The sequence below is a fragment of the Aulonocara sp. 'chitande type north' Nkhata Bay genome, linkage group LG18 (genome assembly GCF_057382095.1).
Source record: "Aulonocara sp. 'chitande type north' Nkhata Bay isolate Kocher_YH1m ecotype deep benthic linkage group LG18, A_spYH_male_GT1.1, whole genome shotgun sequence".
NCBI classification, from domain to species: domain Eukaryota; kingdom Metazoa; phylum Chordata; class Actinopteri; order Cichliformes; family Cichlidae; genus Aulonocara; species Aulonocara sp. 'chitande type north' Nkhata Bay.
Window position 1 is genome coordinate 10,885,203 of NC_141361.1, and position 26,201 is coordinate 10,911,403.

The 26,201-nt window shown below is 39.3% G+C and overlaps 1 protein-coding gene across 2 annotated transcripts in view; it reads left to right on the top strand.

Annotated features, from left to right (window-relative positions):
* The window catches only part of st6galnac3 (ST6 (alpha-N-acetyl-neuraminyl-2,3-beta-galactosyl-1,3)-N-acetylgalactosaminide alpha-2,6-sialyltransferase 3), a 114,417-nt gene that overhangs the window by 42,992 nt on the left and 45,224 nt on the right, over positions 1-26,201 (top strand). For both annotated transcript variants that reach the window (XM_086270567.1, XM_086270566.1), the window contains one exon: positions 6,578-6,987. In XM_086270567.1, coding sequence (XP_086126693.1) covers positions 6,578-6,987 — 410 coding nt within the window. The remainder of the gene's footprint in view (positions 1-6,577; positions 6,988-26,201) is intronic.

The window sequence follows — 26,201 nt, forward strand, 5'->3', positions numbered from 1 at the left end:
TTTATAATGATAAAATGTTTTTTGTATTTATTTGTAGTATCCAGGTTTACCTTGTTATGAAATAGGATTTGTGATTAAATGTCAGATAAGATGTCAGAAAGACATTTACACTCTTCAATCACTTTGCAACTGGATCAAACCTTTTGCAGTCAGAACTTCTTTAGTTCATTGTAGCATAAATTCAACAAGGTGTTGGAAACATTTCTGAGAGATTTTGGTCCATATTGACATGATAGTATCACACAGCTGTAGATATGTTGACCACACATGCGTGATGGGACGCTCCCGTTTCACTACATCTGGTGACTGTGGAGGTCATTTGAGCACAGCAAACTCATTGTCATGTTCAAGGAGCCAGTTTAAGATGATTTGAGCTTTACCTTCTATAGCAAATCTGCTTCAAGGTTTGATATGTTGTACATTCCCAGATGCTCTTCTGCATAACTGGTGACGTTTTCACCCACAGAACTGCTGGATATTTTCTATTTCGTTTTTTTTGTAAACCCTCTGTAAACCCCAAAGATGGTTGTGCAGGAAAATCCCATTGGATCAGCAGTTTCTGAATCACTCAGATCAGCCAGTCTTACAACAACCGTGCCACGTTATTTAAATCACCTTTCTTTTCCATTCTAATACTCACTTTGAATTTCAGTGGGTTGCCTTGGCCTAGTTTACATGCCTAAATATATTAAGTTGCTGCCATGTGATCGGCTGATTAGATATTTATGCTACTGAGCGGTTGAACAGGTTACCCTCACAAAGTGGCCAGTGAGTGTAAGTTAGCTGCTGCTACTTAGAAATATTGAGCCTCTAATTTGAAAGTAATTTGTAAGTTACCCAACCCAGAAAGCACTATAGGTAGGGGAAGCAGCGTAATGGTGCTGTAAACATTCATTTAGCACCATTTGTTGTTTAGACAAGGATTAATAGGATTAATTAAACATGTATAACAAAGCCTTTAATCTAGTGAGGGATGTTTGGTGACTCCTGGTCTAAAAGTTTAAAGCTTAAAATACTACAGCACGCAAGTCCACTGCCATGCTAGCAGCTCAAGGTTGTGCTTGTAGCTGTGTTGAAGTAAAAAGACAATGCAGGTTTCAAGCAACATTTTTTCTAATATCCAGCAGGGGGCGACTCCTCTGGTTGGAGAAAGATGTGTGATTTCGTGGTAGTTTGTGGGGAAAAAACAATCACCCCATTGCTTACTTGTTTATGACCTTGGGACACTTTGTTTTTCTTTCATGTTCTCAAGCATTAAATCCAAGGATTCATATGTTTCCATGTCGGATAATGTCACAGTCGCACTTTTTGAAAACAGTGTTGGAGCATGATCAGAATTATTGTAACCATGTGCAACAAAGTTGTGTTTTGTTGCCCTTGAAACAGTTGCTTTATAGACAGCGACTTGGTGTGTAATCACTCGCTGTCAGCTGCTGTCTTCAGGGTGCCTTTGTTTTGTTGAGACGGCCATAAAACAGCAATATGATGGAGGCAGTCTGCTATCAGTTTGTGATAACACAGCAATTAACTGTGATTAATTGGTTAAAATTGCAAATCTATTATCCATCTGTGTACACAGAAATTCACATTAACTACTTACATGCAGAATTCAACCAGACTCTCATAGATCTAAAGCAGAAATTCAGAAATTCCTCAACAAATAGTAATGTAGTTGGTGCAGGATGACGATTTGACTGCAAAATGACAGGTACTTGGCAGCCTTACTGTTAGAGAGGAATATAACCAGAATGCAACAAGTTGGAAACTAGTTAAGTCAAGTCCCCTTAAGCAAAGAGACATGTCACAGGCGAATTGTGCATAGACCGATAGCAAATGTGTTGGCACATTTGCTGTTTGGAAACCTTTGCCAGTCTGCCTGTGATTTATTATAAATAGTTAAGTCTTTGATTGGAGACAGGTTGCCTCCCTCTGGGTGACCTGTGCAGTCGCCTCTTGATTAAAAGGGGTAAGAGTGTGGCATGCTTAAACTCTGGGCAACTAGCTGGTGACCACAACTCCTTCCAACCAGTTATTGAATGTGAAAAAATATAATTGAATCACTGGAAGACCACCCAATTTCCTTTGTCACAAGGAGTTTGTGGTCCTGCTTTCACTGTAGTGTGAGTGAGCCATGAAATGATAAAACTGGGTATGCTTTAGTAAGTGGAGGCCATGTATTTGAAAACCATGCCCGTGAGTAATCTCCTAGACACTCTACCCTTTGCATGCCTCTTCTAGCTCCAGAATCCCAAGATGGCAACAGCCAAAGGTCAGACTTGAGGTTTCAAAGCACAATTAGTCGACAAACACAGGGACTGCATGCTCACAGTGAGAATACTATGCTAAAAGCTATTATAGTTATTATGGTCACCACCTCCCTTTTGCCGTTTCACTCGGTTAACATGCTAAAAGTAAAATGTTGGGTAATTAGCACTACATCATCAGTTATGTATAAAAACAAAACAAAAGAATAAAAGCAGTAAAACAATCAAACAAAACATCCACAGAACTTTACCTGGTCCTATACTTGCATTATATAAAACAAACTGTAAGCTACTCAAGATTAATTGAACAAATAAAAAACTAAATCACTACAAAGAATCTAAGTAATCAAAGTTTCAAAAAAGGTTGCCTCCCACTGGACGACCTGTGGTTATTATTAAAAGAACTCATAAATAGCTCGTGCAGAACTAAACATGGGGATATTTTCATGTTTCGTTAATGTACCTCTTAATCATTTGTTTCTAGGAAGGGGTTTCAAATGTGAACTGTACTTTTCTCCTTTATTTTAATGTAAACACCCCAAGAGAAGCATTTGAAATGAACCACTTTCCCCCATGGAGACAGCTGAAGCTAATTTTTTAAGCAGAAAGACTTCGAAGTCCCAGAGACATACAATGAAATATTTGGCAAGTTAATGTAATAATTATTGCTTATTAATTAATCGTGTTCAGAGCATTTTAATGAACAAGCCAAGGTTAAGTTCACACCCCAGTGCTATAATTTAATGATGGCTGTGTCCCCGGCATTAAGCCTGCTTTTTAAATAACCCACTTTATTTTTAACACGCTCATGCATTAAAAATCTAAAGCTTTGGTGAGTCGATTTCGTACTTATCAGAGTGCCGGAATTACTCGGATTATAAAAGTGCACTCTGTTTGCGATTACTGCAGGCCACACTGAAACAGCGCCGTCGTGAACATGGAACTGAAACGTGAATCAAAGCGAGGAGAGGAAGAGGAGGAGGCCGTAACATTTTTATTGATTTATAGGACGTAAAACTCAGATTTATTGGGAGCCAGATTCCAGTGCATACTGAATAAAAAGTGTTCCAACGGGGTTTGTAGTTATTAGATGAGGTTTCCACTCTTCTGTAATGCATGTAAATGAGATTAGAAACAATAATGTTCACTGCTGGTTTTATTTGTGTGACTGTAAACTGCTCACATGCCTTTTAAAAACCAAAACCTCAATTTTTGTTTATTTGTCACTAAGCAGCTACTCTGCAGCAGAAGTATGGTGAAATGCCTTGCTCAGGGGCTCCTTGTTGGTAGGTTTCCAGTGACAAACTCATATGTTTCACATACAGTTAGCCAGTCAGTGCTCCCCACAGAGCCCAGCCAATCTGTGTGTGCTAAAAGGCATGATGGAGTTATGGGCTAGGCTGAGGGGTGATGATGGACGAGCTGCTGACGGCTCAAGGCTGCGGTGATGTCTATCTCAACCACCCAGTAAATGGAGACTGGGTCCAGAAATCCTTTCTTAACCCGTGATTGAATCCATACATGAAAGACAAGGCAATACCAGCAGCGTCAGCTGGAGTTATGTATGAAAGAAACATGTCAGATACAAAAGAAAACCAATGGTAGTTTTGTGTAGTTCCCTTTTGCAGCAACCGATCTTGTGTGGTAAGCGTGTTGTGAGTGCTGATAAGCCAGGAGCTGTAACAGTTTTTAGTGGATTGTCTTGTGCTTGCACTCTAAAACTCTTGTGCTTGTTGATCAAATGCCAAAGAGTTTTGCGTTCGAAACCAGAGTGCATTAAAAGTGCAGCAAAAATGCAATTTGCATTCAGACCAGTGACATTACAGTTATTCTCCATTAAGCAAATGATGAACAGGGTTTAGTCGTGACACAGTGCGTTTTCTTTTCCCAACTTTGCCGCGCATTCATTTACTTAAGTAAGTTTAATCTCATCAAAACAAACCAAGCATATTAGCTTCAATTAGGTAAATCTCCCATTTTGGATTCAGTGAGGGCTTTTTTCCTCGGTTGGCAAAGCGTAGCTAAGGGCTCTTACTGAAGATTCATTACAAATCCCCTTGCTCCTGTAACATATAATAAGATATATAAAAAATATATATATACAGTAACAGTAAGATAAATGACACAGCTTGCTTGCTTCTCTGTCATCCTCGCAGCTGTAACCTCTGAGGTCCCATATTCAATTAACTTAATCTATGTTAGTTCTGGGCAGTGTGACATCAGTCTTGGGGAATAAAAGAAAATTATAGAGGCCCGTAAAACCCTGATTAATATTTTTTTATGAATAATCACCAAATGCATTTTGTTTAAAGTCCCTTGCCAAAACATCACTTTAATAATATTACTGAACACATATAAAATATATCACAACTCTAACAAAACAAGACGAAACTGCGTCAAATGCATTATAATTTTGAAGGAAACCACTTATTCAGTATTTAAAACTCATTTAATTTAATGAAAGGGAATGTACACTCGTGGGTCCTTTTATTAGGCACAATGAATTTGAACATGGCAAGGTTGTTGACGCCAGATGGGCTGATCTGAGTAGTTCAGAAACTGATGATCTACTGCAGGGGTGGGAAACTTCAGGCCTGCAGGTTTTAGATGTGTCCTTGATCCAACGCAGCTGATTTAAATGGCTAAATGACCTCCTCAACATGTCTTGAAGTTCTCCAGAGGGCTAATAATGAACTAATCATTTGATTCAGGTGTGTTGACCCAGGGTGAGATCTAAAACCTGCAGGACACCAGCCCTTGAGGCCTTGAGGCCCTGATCTACAGGGATAGGAAGGCAGCAGTAATTCAAGGAACCACTCGTTTCTGCTGCAATAGCTTAATGGTAAGGTCAGAATTTGGTGTAAACAGCATGAAAACATGGATCCATCCTGCTTGTGTCAACGGTTCATCAGGGAAAAAGAGGGGTCCAACACAGTACTAGCAAGGTGTACCTTATAAAGTGGCCAGTTTGCACAATTTAAAGACTGAATATAAAAGTCTCCTCATTTCATGTGTTTAAGGTTTTTAATGTGCTTTTAATCTTTTAAAAAACTGCTGTTTAATGTGTTTTCAGGAGTTCGTTTCAGCAGAATATTTATCAGTAAGACAGCGATCATAGAGTTTTCTAACATCATTAAGATTCTGTAGGAGGACATTATTTTGTTTTGCCTTGATAATTTCAGTGTATTTAATATATTTCCCTGTCGGTTTTCATGTATTCGTGTCTTCCTGGTGATGGTGCATGTAAAGACCTTGTTCTCCAGCAATAGAAGCCGGTGATAAAGCGCTGCAGTATTTCGCACTGTGATAAATTTCCTTTCTGCTTGCTGGCTGTTCTAATTATCTTGCTTTCTTGTGGCTTTATTTTATGAACTGTTCCACAGTCCTGCTGAACTTGCACTGATAGAAACTGATGAAAGTTGCTGAGCGTTCTTAAATTATTTAACTCACACAAATCAGACAACAATGCAGGCCTAAACAAACTTTCTTTAACTTCTTTGGAAGTTAAAAATGTTCAGGCTTTCCTATGTTACCGTTAAAATTGATTCTTAACCTAAGATTTGCACAAGGTAAATGAACCTGGAACCTCAAACCTAAAGGAGCCACGCCAGTGATAATAGCAGTGGCAACAAAATTCAATTTTTGGTGTTGGGTTCTTTTAAACGTGGCTTCTGCGGCACAAATTTCACAGCGTGCACAGTGGGGTTCAAAAGCCAAATGACTGAAGAATGAAGAAAATGACAAGATGGCGGCATTGACTTTGAACCCTATCCTGAAAATAATCAGGCCTTGGATGGATGTCAGGAATACAAAGTCTTAATAGCAGCCCATATTTTATTTTGATGTTTTGAATTGGTTTGGTAGTTTTATGGTGCTGTTTGTTTTTGTTCTGATCAAATTATTTATGTTAATACATTTTAAAAACACATTTTTCCTCAATAAAGTTTTATTACACTCTAATAAACAGTGAAATATTAGATAAACTGAACTGGATTCATTTCAGGACCATGGACAGCGTATGTGTTGTTTCACAATGATCTTATGGACTGTGCTGTTTTTAGTAGTTGAAATGCACTAATTCAGCTGCATGCCCTTTGAAAATACGTAAGATATAGATCACAGGTGCTTCTTATTTGTCTGTTACCTTCATTAGCCATAATCATTGTTGATTCATTTTGGTCTTTGGTCCTTGCTATGAAAATGTGTGATAGGAGAGGCTGGAAGTCTAAATTTGGAAGCAAAAACTAAGTAGCCTTGACAGGTGCTCTGCAAGTGCCCTTAAAGTTCTAATGGACTTGCTTCCTCTCCTCCAGCCCTTGAAGCTGAACTGCGAACTGTGCAGCATCGTGTCCAGCTCTGGTCAGATGTTGGGCCAGGGTGCCGGCCCGCAGATAGATCGGTCTCCCTGCATCTGGCGGATGAACAACGCACCCACACGGGGGTTTGAGAACGATGTGGGCCGACACACGACTCTGAGGGTCGTCTCTCATACCAGCGTTCCCCTGCTGCTGCAGAAGCCCCAGTACTTCTTCGGCCAGGCCAACGACACGGTCTACGTTGTGTGGGGGCCGCTCCGGAACATGAGGAAAGACGGGAAAGGCATTGTGTACAACATGCTGCGGCAGGCGTCGGAAAACTACCCTCATGCCCGCATCTTTGTCACCACAGAGGACAGGATGAACCACTGCGACATGGTCTTTAAGAAGGAGACTGGAAGAGACAGGTGAGTCAAACTGCAGTTGCCCTGTTTTTGTTTTTGGCACAGCATCACTGAATTCCACAGCAGACCTCCACTTTTTCACTCTGACAGATTTGCTGCTCAGCACTTTGACATCTACCCCTCTGTTTGTTGCTATAATATTGATCTTATCAGTACTGATGGTCTGTTCATTGCTCTGTGCTTTTCTCGTCTCAAATCTTCCCTCTCACGAGGCTTCATCAAAGTGAGTTACTTAACTTTGCCTCTAAAGAGGCTCTGCATGGCACTGGGGGCCATTTTTTGAAAAAGGAGCTCTTACACAGCGCCTTAGAAGTGTGCTGTGCCTGGGTTATAGGCATCAGCCAAATGCTGGTCTGGGAGAAATCTGGTTAATGAGGTAGCATGATTCTGGCAGTCTTTCTAAGCACCCCCAGACACAGCTGGTCTCACAACTTCTCCGACAGCGTCTTGGCACATTCTGAAAAGCAGTGAATTGATTTAAGTTGCAGATCAGTTAAAGTTTTTAGGGATATTTTACTACAACCTGTGTTAAAACTGCAAACCGCAACTTAAAGAGAGGCTCACCTGGTTATTTTTTTTCCCTGTCAATTCCCCAGAGAGAATTGCAGGTTAATGAAAATGGGATCAAAGCTCGAGGCCTGCTTTTGTTTAGGATGAACCTAATTTCTCAGATTAGTCTCTGCTCATTTCTGCAGCGCTTTATACCTCTGCCTTGCCCACATGTCATCAAGACCTGCCTTAACTTCTTAAGAGGATTAACGTGTTTGGTAATGGGCGTAGCATCCATTCCATTTCGGCTCCATTGTCTCGCCGTTATTCATGATGGCAGGGTTAACACTGAATTTCATGTAGAGCATCCATGTTCATCTTGGCTCAGCTGTTGCGAAGGCCCACAAAGCACAGATAGAAGCGTGGGATTAGGGAGGGATGTTCGGGGAGAAGAATCTCATTACGCAACATAATGCTCCTGGGTGAGATGCAGCACTTCAGTCGTTGCTGATTGGTATCACAGACCAAACTCAATCTGTAACAAGAACCCCGTCAAATGAAAACGTGATGAGCACTGAGAGGTTCGTCTGTATGTTTTTCGATCATTTTTTTTGTGCTTGCCTCAAACTTTGCTGCACTTATTTCAGTATTTTAATGTAATCACAGGTAGTGAAGGGGATAATTGCCGTTATGTTGAAATAATACACTAAGGCACTGCTCTGAAATTCTTTATTTCACTCAGACATGAAATATCTATTAAAAAACATGGTCCTTTCCTTCCCTTATCCATGCAAACTACATTTATTAATGTCTACAGCAATATTATAACTCTTAAAATACCACAGCAGCTTGTCTGCCGTTACCTTGTAATTTGTGCGTGTCTGTGTTTGCTGGTTTACTGTCACTGCTTTCTGCATGCGGGGATAATCATCAGCTTGGCAAAGATGGAACACTGATCGAACACAACTCTAATTATCCAGATTGCCGCAAGCAGCCTAGGAGACGTGCCATCCCAGCTTCGACTTGCTTACTTGATCAAGGGGAGAGAGGCGTCAGCGCTGACTGATTAGCCAGCCAACCGTGTAACTGTCTCTCAGCCTGTCAGGAAGCTCAGTCATCTCTGGACAGAGGAAATTAAACTGTGGGGTAATTAGAAAAGCGGTTATGATAATCTAAATGGAGCTACAGTGAAGACCACCTCAATTAAGCTGATTTAAGTCAGGAGCAGGTCAAAAGGAGGTGCAGACTACGTCACGACCAGGATCACAGTGTGAGACAGCGCCTGGCATAATGCGCCACGTTCTTTAGTTTAGTTTTTTCCCGCGTCTTTGATGCTTATCTTCCCTGTTTGTCTTTTGTGCCCCGCCCTCATTAGTTTCATCCATCATCTCTCTGCCTTCCTAATCCTGTCTCTCCCTCTATCAGTTTGTCTGTTTGTTGTTCCATGCATTTTCTGATGTGTTTGTACATTGGACTCTGTATTTATCTGGACTGCAGTCAGACTGTAGTCTTTCCTTATTGGCTTTATTAACACTCACTTTTTGCTGGTTGTGCTCCTGCTTTTGTCTTTGTTTAGGTCTTTCTTTTGATAAACATAAGAAGATATTAGGAAACCAACGATGTGCTAAAGCTGAGCAGACTCTGTTTATATGCGAAGTGTAGATGAGAAATTCAAAATCTTCTAAAGTTGTTGGGCCCCCTTATTTACTAAGTGTATACTGTTTCTCTGTTATAGTTAAGTTAGGACGTATAGACCCTCTTTAATGTTGTTTCTGTATCTGAGCCTCGCAGATATATGCTAACTGAGGCTCCTCTTCTTCTTCAGCATGCTGCAAAGTCGTTTCCCTTGTTTGTTAAACAGACTCAAGTCCTTAAACCATCTACTTGTCATTCTACAACAGTAAAGCTTTTATTAGCACTATTCATGTGTAGCACACCTTTAAGCTAAGCTTTTAAAATCTCATGGTATACACTACAGCCTCCGGGCTCACAACGTCCAGGACACCAAATGTTTTACGCTTCAGAAAAGACGAATCACTCCTAGATTAGGGCTATTTTTTCAGCAAAATAATTCAGCCCTCAGACAGCAGCAACCTGGATGCATTGTTGTGGATCAGGTGACTGCAGGCACTCTGTTGGCTGCATTTTTGGGCCTGACTAGCACATCCATGGAAATGTGACACATTTTCTCAATGCAGCCCACACCTATTGTGATTGAGATTGTGTACTGTGGATTCCTCCTATGAATTTAGTGTTATTTTTTGCCACAGTTTTTGAATGCATCAGTCAGAGGATTGCCTCGATATAAAAGCCATAGCCTCAACATAAGGACTCACAGATGTCAACAAAGTCCTAAGGGGGAGATTGCTGAAACTATTAGAATGATTGTGATGGAAAGTACAAAGACATAGTGGCTGGTATAAAACACTGTGACATGAGCACAAGGTAATTAACACATAAAAAAAACATGCAGAAGCATTAATGATGGTAATGATGGCGACCACTCACGGTGGCCAAGATTCACTGCAGAAGTCAAAATCAGTTGTCAGTCTAACAATAACTCACCAGGTGGCAAATCATTATCAACCCCTTATGTTACTGAGTAAATATTCAGTTAAACTTTAGAAAGAAAAATAAAAATGAATTTTTCTGTAGTGAGGTGTCACACTGGAAGATTCAGCTTTTCTAGTATCCATGCCGTACACGTTGACATGTGGACTGGATTGAGGATAGAGTCGATTGTCTATTGTCGCAGAACGTGTTCCTCAAAGAAAATTCAAAGAGCTGCTCACAGCTTGAAAGAGAGTACAAATGGATTGTGGTGAAGCAGCAATGCATCAGAGAGCGAACAAATATAAATGTTTGGGGGAAAAAAATAAACAAATTTGTTCTTTTATGATGTGCTGAGATGTGGAACATTCTGAGAGAGCTTCATTTTAATCCAATTATTGACACAAAAGACAAGTGAGTACATATTAATACATTTAAAAATCTTCTCACAGAAAAGTATCTGTTTGTCTCAAGTCTAATGGCATGATGACGTCTTGGGTTCAAATCAAGTCAAGACCATTAGTGTCCTCCGTGTCTCTCTCCTCATCCATCCTCTTCTGAGAACTAAGAGGTAATGATGATAATCTAAAAGCGATAAACAGGAAATGGCCAATCCAGCTTCTATCTGGAGCCATGATAATGAACAGTCCTGCACGTGAATGTATTTGACAGCCACTTAAACATATGATTCATAATTGCGCACTGCGGCTGGAAGTTGCACGAGCTGAGGCTGGGTGTTATCAGCAACACCTCCTGAGCTGCAGTCGCCGGCTGTCGGAGCGTATCGGCACTGGCCTGTTAGCGGCAGTAGATAACGGGCCTGACGACGACACAGGACTTTAATCACACTGTCACTTTATAGCACTGCCACCTAGGCCTGCGTGACCTGGGTCTCTGCTTCCCGGCCAGCTGCTCCTTCATGGCACCACCGTGTGTTTCTGTTCAAATGTGTGCGGAAGTAAATTGTGAAACGAATGTGTGAGTTTTCACAAGTGTGTCACCACCCTTCTGTTTATGATAGTGTGAGCAATGTTCTTTCTTCCTGTGAGTCTTTATTGCCTAATGCTGCAGACTTGGCTCAGGTGGCAGAGTGGGTGGTGCACTGCACCCAGGTGGCTTGGTGGTTTGATCGCTGGGAGCAGCATGGGCCACAGCCATCTTTGAAGGCCAAGCTCCTCCTGATGGCAAGAAGACGTCTTACTTGGCAGCTCTACTGCCATTTGTGAGTGACTGCTTTATAGACCTGATTTAAATATGTACAGTCACAACTGTATTTGTTTTAGCTGTGAAACATCTTAAAGATCAGACACATTTCAGCTTTTTAAAATGCTAATCTGACTTAAAAAAAAAAAGTAACACATTATCAGTTTTATATAATGTCTTCAATGGTTAAAAATGCTGCAGCTATTTTTTTCTAACAAGTAGAAAGATAATGGAGCACATTACAGCAGTGTTGGCCTGTGTTGGCTGCCAGTACAATTTAAAGTCACTATAAAAATTATAGTTAATGCTCATCAGCCTTGACATAGTGAAATCCCAAGATGTCTTTCTGAATTGTTGTGCTCGAGCTTGTCAAACCAGCATCTGGTGAGTGTGCAGGAACTCGACCTTAGGTGTCAGAAGGTTGAGCTGTCTGTATGAAGACAACAGCTACTGTTGACTGCTCCTTCATTCAGAAGAAGTCCCCACAGCAGGTAGCTCTGCATGTTTAATTTGGTGGTTTTTACCCCGATGCCCTTCCTGAATCATACCCAAAGGAAATTTGTGTTTTACCCCCAGATCGAACCGGGGATCTTGTGTGACAACAGAAATGCAACCAACAACTTTCTTAAATAATAACAATCAATAATCCAGTAATTGTTACATTTTTCAGAACTGCATTGGATGTTTTGTTGACCTTTTTTAATTCAAATTCAAATTTTTTATTTTATTTTATTTGTCACGTACACAGTCATACACAGTACGATATGCAGTGAAATGCTTAGACAACTGCTCGTGACCTAAAGAAAAAAAAAAGAGGAAAAGGCTATGAATAAGATAGGAAATAAATACGAAAAATTAAGTGTAAATTTAACTAGGAAGGAATAAAATATAAAAAGTTAAGGTTAAAAATGAAATAACTGTACAACACAAATTAGAATGAAGGGTAAATTTAACTGGGAAAGAATAAGATAAAATATATAAATTAAAGTTGAAAATAAAATAACTGTACAACAAAATACACAATACACAGTATAGAACTATATAAGAATGTATGAAGAAAAGAAATATATATATATATATATACACACACACACACACACACACACACACACACACACACACACACACACACACACACACACACACACACACACACACACACGTACAGCTGCTGTTATTGTGTAAGTATTAACTGGAAATGAAGAATATAGTGACCAGTGTTGTGCAATCCACATTATGTCTTGTGCAGTGCAAATATGCTTAAAGTGATTTAAGTGATGAAGTGAAAAGAATGTCCAGTGTGTGTGTAAGAACTATATGTGACTCCTAATTTCTTTGAAGTAGAATTCAGAATGTAAACTCCTTGAATTAGAAATTCATTGCAGTGCTGTTTTAAACTGTCAGTCTTTTCCAAGTTGTTGACACACACACACACACGAAATCAAACTAGATGTGATGGAAAGTCGTACAGTGAAAGGTTTTCCACGGTAACCTATGAAATAGATATAAAACCTTGGTTACAATCTTCCTACAACATTACAACTTGACTTTTGATAATTTTACTTACTTTAAAAAACAAAACAATTGCTTTCATTTGATTAGTTCAGTTGATGCAATTTGCACGTTTTTCACACCTGTAACTGTTTTTTTTGTAAAGTACAAGAAAACTTTGAGGTTACTCAGAGACAGACTACAGATACAGTTTTTTATTGTTGTTTTTCAGTCAAACTATAATTAAAGCAATTTGCAATACACATATGTGTTCTTTCTGTTTGAAAAATACTGCAGTGTTGGCTGACTTAAAACTTGTTAACCACCCACAGGACACTTGTTAAGATGCTTTTGAATAGAGTAGAAACAGCCATTCTCAAACTTTAGACTGCCACAGCACATTTTGAAATCAGAAAATCTTCTGTGACACTCCTAAACCTTAAACCACAACTCTTACAATCAGACGAGCACAAGAGGAAATCATGGTTTGGAAGTTTTATTGAGTTTACGTTCAAGTTATACATTTATCTAACTAACAAAAGATCCCTGGCTCGAGACCGGGTCGAAATACAAATCCCTTGAAGGGTGCATCAGGAAGGGCTTAAAAACCGTCTAAATAAAACATGTGGGGCCATCCACTGTGACGACCCCTTCTGAGTGAGGGAGCAGCTGAATAAAGCTTCTCTGTGATGATTGATTCTTGTGCTTCTGTCAGTTTTACTTTCTTACTTTGATGGTTTTCCTCTCCTTTATAATTTTCTGGCCCTCCCTCATCAGGCTCGCCTGAGGTTTCTTCCACACCTGTTCCTAATCTGCCAATCAGGGACCCCCGCATGTACACTTCACTGCTTCTCTTTGTTCGTGTGCTCTGCTGTAATTTTTTTGTTGTTCAGTCTTCCCCACAAAAAGTCTTTCATCCCACTCTATAGAAGAAAGACGGTTTTAAAATTTTGAAGCACAGTAGGTCATCTACTTATCATCAGTCCAGAGTGGGATTTAAAAAAAAAAAGGCAAGTGAATACAGGCAATTTTATTTCCGTCTTAATAAGATTTGAAAATAAGAAATAACGGTCATACTGCAGTGAGTCAGTGATGCTGATGTTACTGAATCTCAGAGTTGCATAGAGTTGATAGTCGATAGAGTTGCAGCTAAGTTTTGATGCAGCAGGATTATAGCATAACAAATTCTACATCCTTTTGTTGTCATAGTAGATGAGCCGTGCCTCGGTAACTTTCAGAAAATCGATATTCAGATAGTTTTTACAGCAACTTAGGAATGCTATCCAGAAAAGGTGGCTCCAGGGAAGAAAATCTTAATAGACAGGCTGTGTTCATGCAAGATCTTGCAAATAAGTACTATTTGGGACTTAGGCTACATTCACACTGCAGGTCTTAATGCTCAATTCCGATTTTTTGATCAAATCCGATTTTTTTGTCTGCTTGTTCACACTACAAATAAAATGCGACAGCAAACGCGCTCTAGTGTGAACGCTCAAAGCGGCCCGCATGCGCAAAAGAAGACGTCACACACAGCGCGCTCGGTTTAGACCCAGAGCAAACAATATTGTTTGACTGATGGCCCTTAATATAAAGACTTCGGACTTCATGTTTCCCAATTTTTGCTTTAAGTTATTTAGTTATTTACATAATAATGTAGATAACCTAATAATTATCCTTATTGCTGTCTTAGAGGAGCGGTGCTTCAAAGGATAGTTGCAGATTTCTGTCAGAATCTGCAGGTTATGCAGTACAAATAAAATGTTAACGTTTCTCCAACGTTGTCTTCCCAGCAGTTTCACCGGATGGCCAGGAAGCGTTCGCGATGTCTTCTCGGGCGCTGATAATTGGCGTCTGTTGTGTCAGTGACGTAAAAGACGGATTTAATGCGACTTGACCATTCACACAGCAGTCGCTTTCTGAAACATCGGATATGTATCGGATTCAGTACCACATACGAAAGTGACCCAGATCGGATTTGAAAATATCGGATTTGTGCCGTTCACACTGATCGGATATGGGTCGCATAGGGTAAAAAAAAATCGGATTTGATGCGCTTTCGTCTGCGCTTTCGCCTGCAGTGTGAACGTAGCCTTAGAGAAAAGGCAACATTTGAGATCTGTTCCTTCCTGAGCTTTCTGTCATGAAGATTTGAAGAGGCTGCATGTGACGACTGACAAACCCCTGCCGATGCCTGGAGATCCATATCCTTTCATAAACCACTTCCAAACTGACCTGATTTGATTTTCTTTGTAAGAAAAATGGAATTGTGTTTTTGTTCACGGAGGAACACAAGATTAAAATCAGCAAAACGAGATGGCGTATACATAATTAAAGCCAGCTAGGGTGCAATGAACTCAATAAAAAGTAGAAAATTACAGGTTTCTTATAAATTTCATCTGACTGACAAGAAGCAACATTTTGACTCTGCTGGGTCTTCATCAGGCAAACAATCAGAGCGCAATATTCATTACATGGATCTGCTTATTAAACATTACCAGAGGTTAAAAAAAAACTTCATAAATAAGCTTTAATTATAATTTCACTGATTACTTTAATGCAGTTCTTATTTCTCTCCTCTTGCAATAAATCATGCAAGGTAAAAGATTAAAAATTACCTGTTATCTCTGTGCAGGCTTTACTCTAGAAGTAAGGGGCTGGTATTCATTTGTATTTGCAGGTGCACTTGGCAGAAATGTTTGTCTCAGCTTGTGCTGGTCATTAGTCCGCATATTAGTGCAGGGGATAGAAACTGTTTAGGTACCTTCTAATCAAAACATTAATCTAACTCATGGCCCATGGTCAAAAACTCCAAAGGTGACCATTAATTTCAAGAGAACACAGGTGTCATTTAGTTATAGCTCATTTATTTTTGTGTACTCCAGTTAAAATGTTAAAGTAATCCCCAATCATGAAATTAGAGTCTTTGAGAGTCCGATCTGGCTCCAGCTCCTGCTACTATAAGAAAAGGAAGGACACTAATGGTAAAATCTCCAATCACGGGACTTCGGTTTCTTACTTTGGGCTTCAGATGAACACAAGCAATGCTCAGGGTGGTCAATCAATACCAACGATTCAAACTGGTCAAATGGGGATCGTATAAGTTCAGCTGTAACATTTGTCAGAATTGATTTCAACAAACATGAAGTCAGAAGTTTGACACAAAGCTGACAAGAAGATGTTGTTAATGCCTCAGGCACAAGAATCAAAAATGGATGATTCATCTGCAGTTCATCTTCAGGAATGAGTCACTCTGGTCACAGATGAACTTAATAGCAGATGCTCCACTCTCGTGTGCCTCCAAATATATGTTGAGAATTATATTTTAATCTGTTTTTATTAGTGTGAATGTCATAGCTGTGCAGCCATGCTTCAAAATCTCCAGCCGTCCACTTCACATTGGTGTGAGTGCCCCTGGCAGTCTGCACTTACTCATCCCAAAATAGTTTCAAATGAAACACCATTAAGTTCAACAGCTTCTCTTCTGTGTTATAATCACAGTCTACGAGATTCTCAATGCGAACAGCTCTTTACCGACAAGCCGTTTTGTCAGTTAGAAACACCTGACTTTTTTCAATAGAGAAAAAACTGGTAAGACATTCATGGGGATTTTCTGGGCTTTAAGGAAGATTTTTGTTTAATAAAAATAGAAAAACCTCTCCAGCTCTCATGTATGTAAACACTCAAATAAAACTGGAATTTAGTCTTCCATTTGTCTGTGAGAGAGCTAGATTTTTTGGGAGGATATCTTTGGCACAGTTGATCTGAGTTTTGGCTCTAGTTTCAACTTTATCAATCCCCAAACCTGTGGTTGGACTGCAACTGCAAAAATCTCATTTTACATTCTTGATTAATACAGCCGATCGTCCTGAAAACTTTGCGACAAAGTGCCATTCTGTGTCTGCTGTTGGCTGTAGCTGCTTTCATTTCATTTCATTGGTTAACCCGATAGAAAACATCCTAGAACCTGGTGTGGCTTAATCAATGTAATTGCTATTATTCTAATTATTAAAGAGCAGCGTCATAAAATGTGTGCACTAAGATGGTTCAAACTCAATACAGTCAATAGAGTCAAAGTTAGTACAGTTTACAAAGACACAAATGATTTTAACCAGTTAGTCTTCTAGAAAACATAATTGAAAACAATTTTATAGAATGAAAGTCTAATAATAATAATAATAATAATAATAATAATAATAATAATAATAATAATAATAATAATAATAATAATAATAATAATAATCACCAAAAAGTTGATTATGATTGAATAAAGCCTTTTTAAATAACTCATCCTTTTAAATAGACCTGCCATGAATTGGAACAAGTTGTTCTCCAGTGTTTCTGCTCTGCAGTATGACCAGCTGTCAGTGTCATGTCAGACTGACAGCTGGTCCATTTTGCAAATTGCATTTTGCAAATGGGCAGCATGCACACAGTGGTGCAGGTAAATAGTTGCTTCCACTCAGAGCCACATGCTAAAACATTGCTAGCGTAGAAGGTTCCTCAATATGATCAAAGAGGAACCTTCTACGAAAATGCTTTTAACTACAGACCAAATAGGATAGAAATCGGCCCCACTGAGCTGGACATAGATATTTTTAAAAAGCTAACAAAGGAAAAAGTAGCTAAAGCTATCCTGTGCTCAGAGCCAACCACAAGCTAGCAGCCTTGGTATGAGGAATGGACAAAAAAAGTTACAAGTTCGGTAACTTATTTTATTATGAACATAACATTTTGCATTTAGGAAGAGTTGGGTTTTTTGTTTTTGTCATTGATAGTTCTAGTTGTTCCCTGTCTGATACACTGAGACAGTTTATCCTTGCAGCTCACTAACCAAGCTTGCTAGTGTTAGCTAACAGATTTTCACTCCATGTCATCCAAAAACATTTGGATGGGAGGTTTTTTTGAGACAGATCGGCACACTCGAAACCGGGGCTTGACATAATAATAGGCTATATTATAATATCTATGGGAGTAAACATGTCTATATTCAGCACCTTTCTGTTCATCGTCTGCATCTTTTTTTCTTTTTTTTTTTAATCTCAAGAATGGATTTAATCAACCATTGTGCACATTTCTTCATGTAAATATTAATGACTCAAAACACATTTTCTGACTGTTTTTAGGGTATTCCTGATGATAAACTAATTGTATTGACTTCAAATGCGCTCTTTCATCTTGTTAATGTCTTAAAGCTACCACATATTTATTTTGGTGTCTTGACAACAACAAAAGCTTAATTTGCAGACAGTATTGTGTAACCTGTTCTTGTCAGTCAGATTATTACATAGAAGATCTGTGATAAATAAGTACCTAGAATTTCACCTTACAGATGTGGTTCTCCTCTTTGTTGCTGCCTCAATGCATTGTGGCTTTGACAAAATACTTCCAGCACACAGAAGCTTTGAAGTGTGACAGACTTAAAAGCTGAGAATTGCTGTCTGACCGTGAAATATTCTAACTCAAATGAAGGAATGTGATTGAAAGTTTCAATTACTGAACTTTGTTGATGCAATCTGTGTTCTGATGCAATTGAGAGCAGCCACTGGCTTCAATGTCAAATAACTCTGCAGCAGTGCCGGTCTTGTGTTTACAGGGCGCGCAGTACGTGACTGTGTCTGTAATTGCTTTGTGTTTTGGATGTCAAGAGAAGAAACAGCAGATAGGATTGCTGCGGTCAGTTCACGTGGAAGATTGAATCGCAGTGTTTGCAGCATCACCACTTAACTGTAATTTCATGCTCATAACAACGAGCAGTTTAAAGAGAAAAGAGAGCAAGAGAATTCATTGTCTCGCACCACATAAAGTTGTGATTTCCACTGTACGCAGCCCTAAAATCAGCTCAGAGCGTGTTGCGCTTTGCCAACATCAGCATATAATGACATTACATTTCAGTTCTGAAAGCTTCTAATTGCTATGAAATTATCTTATTAAATGAAGCCACTGGAAACCCTGAAACACAAATAACATGGCGTTCCGGCTGGCTGTTCACTGGGTCAAAGGCTGCCAATTTAGAGGAACAGGAAAGTCGTTAGTGTTCCCTCCTAAAGGAAGAAGGGATCAGTGACTCGTGACCTCATCAGAGAAAGAAAGGCAATTGTTGACAAAAAGCAAACTATCAGCTGGAGGCAATGTGCAGTCTTCCTTAAAATCCATTTCCATTTCTGTGCTAGTGATGTAATCACATTTGGGTGATGCTAGCAAAGCTATTAGCAAGGGAGTGGACATTGGGTTTTCCAATGGATTCATCTGGAATGTCAAAAAGGCACAAATCCTTTTGTCCCATCTATGATAAAAGCAGTGATATCCCATATAATTAAGAACCTCCAGGGGAACACAGCTCAGGGTTTGAGGACAAAGCACCAAACAAACACACAGACAGACAGGAATTTAATGTATTATGCTAAGATTAAAGAATTGAGTTCTTTAATCATTTTTTGTGGCAAAGTAAACATTAAACCTTATGGCCACAAAATTGTCTAATCTCAAATATTAAAGCTGTGTAGTGGTAACACATTCATTAGCACGCTTATTAAACAATCCCTGGGCTGGTGGAAGAATAAGTGAATCCTTGGATTTAATAATTGGTTGCATCTTCTTTGCTAGCAGTAATGTCAGATAATGTTTGGGGCCATTACAGGTCAGCTTCAGTTAAGCCAGGTCTTTTTGTCTCTGGTGTGAGCATCTCTCTGGTCATTATCACCCACCGTCTATAGAAATCTAGCTGCGCAGGAACCCACCATTATCTTGTAAGATATCTTTATTGGTTATTCCCACTTATGATGGTTGTTTTTCGTGATGCATTTTCTTTAAAGCATATGTAATGTATGCTCCATCCGACCTATTCAACCATAATCTATTGAGTTCACAAAAGACCACTGGGTAGTGCCAAGATGCCTTTAGACCAACTCCTGCATTAAAATGCTTTTGTTGTTTTTTTGCTGTTTGGAGAGCGGTTGTTTTCTATGAGGTGACCTGCTCTGAGTGCCATAGTTCATGGTTGCAGACAAGTCCAATGAAAACCTTAAGCCTGAAGCCTTACTCTCATAGGATTAGTATTAGCAGTGGACGTGATTTAAAAATTAGCCCACAGGTCTGTGTTTTGTGCACCACATTTACACGGGATATGCGAAGTCTGTCTTTTACTTACATTTACAGATATGACCACAAGTATTAGTTGGAAAGTGTCTCCAAATCCAAGGTTTGAATCTTATCTGCTTGTTTTAGACAGGGAATTGAATATGATGAATGGGATGAAACAAAAAAGGAAAAACAAGAAATTTTTTTTTATCAGAAGCATTATCACTTAATCATGATTGGATTTTGAAAGAAAAACAAACTCGATTATTCAGTTCATTCTTTAGCTGGACAGTCTTTCAGCGGCATACCTGACTGGCATGCATTAATCACCACATCACTACACGGATAATTATCATGAGGAACAAGAGCACATGGCTAATTAGCATATTTTTAGTTCAAATCTGTCTTTTAGTGTTATTTTTCAACCTATATTTACAGATGTGCTGTGCACAGTAACATGGGTAAACACTGGGGCTATACACAAATATTCTGTCTCCATATTTGGGTAAGTACTGAGTGAGCAGCATCACTTACATGGGTCATTGTCATGTCTATATAAGTGTCAACATAATTTTATGGCCACAGGGTGTTTTCATTTTTTGCTTTTCTATACGATCTGATTATTCTTGGTAGGAAAATGGCAGACAGCTCTTACTTTCATGTCACCAACAATACGCTTAAAAATGGCAGACATTTGTCATACCTCCTTTTATAGAAGCCTCCTTGCTTTTTGAATAAAATCTTTCTGCAGTTGACTCTAACAAAGTCGTGTCAGGCTCACACGAATTGGTTATTCTGCCAGCTGGGCAGTAATTCAGGTAGACATGATGGTTAGTCCGCAGGCACATAAGCTTTAAATGCATTTTCTGCTCTTTTTTGCAGCTCCCGAATACGCTTCATTGGGTGAACACACACCCAAACACACACCTGCATCACTGGTCATGTGGCAAGCCAGCCTCATCTAATAAGCCTTATTAGATCAAATGCCTGTGTGGCCTCAGAAAATAGCACCCTAAAGAGATAAAACGTCCTCCTAACAGAAAGCTTCACAGTATGTCACTGTGCATTAGGAATATATCTGTACACCGGTGTCTCCAGCACAGTCTCAGCATTTTATTTGTCCTTTAAAGAACTACATTGCCCTTATTCAGGCATTCGAAGATAAGATAAAACCTCATTGGTCTTGGATGAGAAATTATAAAGCTGTAACAGCAAAAAGTAATATGACTCAGGAGGTAAGAATAACTGTAGAATATAAAATAGAGCATTAGGAGCAGTAGAAGAAATGAAAATAGAGATGTAATAATAAAAATGTGTTTTTGCAAAGTAAAAAAGTCATTTGTTAAATCAGGTTTCTCCTTCACGGATCTGAAGATTTGTTGCTTTTTTATGCTTCATGTGAGATCTATGCTTCTTGTGTGTGTTTTACGCATACTCCACCTCTGGGCAACCAGTTGTTTGCCTCAACTGGTTTCAGCCAGTCTTTGACAACAAAGTTGAATGCAATCACCAGACAACCGCTGATTTCTCTCAGTCAGATTTGACTCAAGTGTGACGGAGCATCTGAAGGATTAATCAGGTCTACAGATGACCATGAGCAATCCAGAAAGAGTTGTGTTTTTGTCTGAATCATTGCTGAGGAAAAAAGCAACTGATGTGACTGTCTCTGTGATTGTGTAGAGGCTGATTGTTTTGACGTGAAGGTGAGAGCCTGAAACTGCATGAAATGTGGTACGCTGTGGTCAGGCATGAGAGTCTTTCACAGGTATACTGCTGTAAATTTTTACCAGTCCTCCTCCTCACTATCCTCCCTTCTCCTTTTCCCAGTCCAGCGTTTGACATTTTAACTGCAGCAGGTGCTGAATTGTGAATCTCTCAGCAGACCAGATAACTTGCTCGCACAGATCCCCTAGCAGTGTATGACTCGAACAAGCTTTTCTGTGATGTTTAGGCTGTTGAACAACTTGGTTTTTTTGCTTTGTTTTTCTTTTTACATTTGCTGTACTGTTGAATTTCAATCAAATAATCTGCAAAACATAAAATACAAAGCGTGTAGCCTGCTGCATAATTTCAGACAACACTCACAGTGTGATCTTAAGTAATGCACTTACTGTCGCGTGGCTGACAAAGATGGATCGCCCATCATTGTCCTAAGCAAGAAGAATGAGTGTGACCATAATAGTCTATGCTGCCTCAGCTGTAATGCATCCTGTCAGTGGTGTTCTGTTATATGTTCAGCCCTAAATTGGATGTGAACTAGTCACTTCAGATTACAGTTGTACAGTACTGTGTGAAAAGGGAGGCAATCACCTCTTGGCAGCAGTATTAAAATCTGCTTGTGAAATTGTCAAGCCCTCATCTCCCCAAACAGAACTGCGCTTTTTCTTCTGAGAGCGTCCCAGCAAGTGACAAATAATAATTCACCCTTTTCCTTTTTTTTTTTCTTTTGCCCAACAAACAACAGCTTCTGGGGCTGCAATTTACTGCTTTGCATTTTCTTTTTGATTTTTAAATGCATTGACACACAAATCATAGTAATCCCAGCACAAGGCTTTACAAACAGTTGCTCCCTCTGAGCCTACTGTTTTTAAGGTTTCAAAGTTGCTATACAGCAGTAAAAAAAAAATAAATAAAAAAAAAAAAAAAATATATATATATATATATATATATAACTTGACTCATTGTATGATCAGCATTACAAAAACCCATGGGTTTAGCTGCTCATTAATGCAAACATCTAATTAGCCAGGCACATGTTAGCAACTCAGTGCATTTAGGCATGCAGACATTGTTAAGAGCACTTGTTGAAGTTCAAACTGAGCATCAGGGTGGAAGGGAAATAGGATTTCAGTGACTTTGAACATGGCATGGTTGGTGGTGCCAGATAGTCTCGTCTGAGTATTTTAGAAACTGCCGATCTACTGGGATTTTCCCACACAAGCATTTCTAGGGTTTACAGAAAATGGTTTGAAAAAGAGAAAATATCCAGTGAGCAGCAGTTCTTTGGGTGAAAATGCCTTGTTGATGCCAGAGGTCAGAGGAGAATGGCCAGACTGCTCCGAGCTGATAGGAAGGCAACAGTAACTCAGTCCAAAACAACCAAGGTATGCAGAAGACCGTCTCTGAACGCACAACACATTGAACCATTGAAGCCTTGTATAAATGGTGCGGACCGGTGATGGTGTGGGGGATATTTCCTTGGCACACTTTGGGCTCATTGGTAACAATGATTGTTTAAATGCAAGACCATACCTGAGTATTGTTGCTTTATGACCACAGTATACCCATCTTCTGATGACTGTTTCCAGTAGGATAATGCTCCATATCACAAAGCTCAAATCAGTAATTTATGTAATTTATGATTTAAAATGACCCTGAAATGGATAAGGAGTTGGGGGAAATGAATGCATGAATAAATTTAAAATGGCTTTTTCCAATCGAATGAATATTAAATAAATTAGTTTTCTGTCAATCGACTGACTGATCACTTGATTAATTGTAGCTCTAGCATTAACACTGGGCCATTTTAATGTTGTTAAGCAAATTTTAATAATTTTAAAGTTTTAGAAGTTAAAAACTCACAGATCATCTTTTCCCATGATGCTTCGGGGAGAATGTACAATAGATTTAGTGAATTGTGCTGAGGGCTACAACTCTTTTCTCATTTGTCTTAGTCAGTTTTAAGCTAATTAAAAAATGTAAAAGCAACTATTTGGTGTTTCTGGTTACATGAATGCACATACAGCGTGTACTGGGTTACTGAGAAGCTTAAAAATGGGATCATTGTCAGTTTCAGGGGCCTCTTTTTTTCTGTGGTTATGACTCAGAGCAGTGAAATTTTCTTGCACAAATTGCAGCAATCAAACACTAAGAGTTTGAAATTGTCGTAATTGCCTCCAGAGCTGCTAAAAGTGCTGAATGGGCCAGATCACCTCCCTGTTTTCAGACCACCTGCATCTCTTGCAGTGTCTTTGTCTCTCGTTTCTCCCCTGCAGGCCATTAACTTCTTAGTATGAACGCTGAAGAGAATATGTGTAGAGGTTTTTTTTCTTTCTCTTTTTTAGAATAAAGAAGTAATCAAGGGTAAGTGAAAGTTACTCTAAAGCGCAAAAGAAATAAAATTTTGATGAAGTAATTTACATTAATCACGTAGCTTTTAACTACATTGTAACTACTTTGACTTTGACTAGATCGATGCCTGTAACAATGAACAGCTGATTCAGTGTTGTGATTGATGTAGAGTTGAAAACTTAATATGGATGCTTAATCAGTATGTGGCTTTGTGTAAATGTGTCAGTTTAATTTGTTACACGTTGAAAAAAGGAAAAATAATTTCTTTGTTCCTTGTAGCACATCTTTCAGTATTCTGATTTGTGTGCAGCATCGTTTACCGTGATCATAATGTGCAGTGATGAACATGAAAAGCACTGTAAGTCAGCTGTAAAACTAGGAGTGAGAGGGTGTTATCCTAGCACATTTCTATGTGAACCACCATAAATCTTCTTTACTGTAAGAGAGGTGACCTGGTGTGGCTTGAGAGCGGCTCGGGAGGACTTAATAGTACCACAGTTATTGGGATTAGTCCCTATTGTGATGCCCAAGAGGACTCTGCTGTAAATTATTCAACAGTACCAGTCGGATTTAATTGATTATTAAGCTTTAAATCAATGATAATCAGTAGTTCTGTGTGTAATTCTTGGTTTTTGGTTTTTGTCTTGATCTCTGTCCCTGGAGAAATCTCATAAGTTAGTCCTCATCTGTTTTGCTAATCCATGGCTTTTACTCCCCGGACTTGGACAGGCATCCCATTAACATGCTGAATAGGCTGCGGAGCTTTCAGAGTCTGCCAGTTACCTCACACTGTTTTTCTACATTCTCCTTTCTGGAGTCATAAAAAAGGTGCTCTTTTAACAAACCTATTCAGGCTTCTGCTCACCTCTGCTGACCTTAAGCCATTTGTTACTCCGCTTTTTCTGCGCAGTAAATCTTCATAAATGGTTGATGGCTGCTGTGCACAGAGCCACAGAGACAGCATTGTTGCCATGTCTGGTAAGAAGAACATGGCACTAACACTGGCAGGCTTTGCTTCTCTTTGACGACAAAGACTGTAAGCTGTTATGTAGCAAAGCTTTTTTTTTTTTTTTTAATGATAAACCTGTCAACTGGCACGAAGCTTTCAGTTCCAAGACGCTTCATCCTTCTTTGAATAATGCATAAATCAGACTCTTTTAGCAAAACAAATGCTGTTTTCTCCTGTGAAGTGAGTTAAGGTCTTGGCTCGGGTCATGGATAATGATGGGATTCTTTTGCTTGGGGCTGTTTGTCAGAGCTTTGATAAGTGGAGCTAATACGCTTATCGACCATGAAGTCTAGGTTTCTTTATATCAAGATATTGTTCCATGAGATGCAGAGAATTTTTGTCAGTGACATTTGAAATTAAATATTACCTTCCCAAAGTGAATAGTGTTTAATTAACTGCAGAAGCTATGAAAAAGACCTGCAGCGTAAGTTTGCTTTCATGTTTTAGTAATTTGCCAGTTGGTTTTGATTTTTTTTTTTCAGAGTGAAATTGTTAATTTAGTCAGTAAAAGCTGTTTAAAATGCTCCATTTTCCCCTTAAGCCGATGTTTGAAGCAGTACCTGTGTTTGACAGTACAATCACTGTTCTTGTAAACGCTGACGTCAGTACAGCGCTAGGCTTATACTGGGCTTGAGGTCTTCCCTTAAATAATGTTGTTGTTGCTAAGAAAAGTGCAGCGCTGTACCATTGTAATAGCAACAGAAGGTTTAATGTACAGGAGGTGCATTATTTAAACACAAACACAGCAGTTTCATCTATACCAACCTTTGCAGCCTTCTCCCTCCGTGAGCTCAGTGCCATCTGGGAGTCCTGTGCTCCCACACTGATGGATTGTAGAGATGCTTGTAGAGACAGACCTGCTTACAGACTTGTCTTGAACACAAAGTGTGCAGGGTTACCCAAATTAGAAGGAAAAACAAGCCAAAGCACACGACGCACCAACAGTATTGATGCTTTTGTGTTTTAGCACAACGTGCAAGAGGGAATGAGTGGAAGTGAAACTTGAAAATTGTAGAGACTGAGACCAGTGGCCTTCAAAGGTAAAAAAAAAAAAAATACGTTTAAAAAAAAAAGTAAGCCAGGAGTGCTTGTGATTGCAGATAAGGTGTCTTCTGTGCAGACTACAGGCAACTGTCTCAATTTGTCACTTACCAAAGCAACTACAAGGACCTTTGTGACCAATTTTCACTTAGTGGAAAATCTCAAGCAACCGCCCCAAACTGGTCAGGGAATACACATTTTTTTCCTATTGCCCACACTTTGCCATCCAGGCAGAACAACAGTGAATATTAATTTAGGCCTCAGTTACAAAGTACCCATCCAGCCA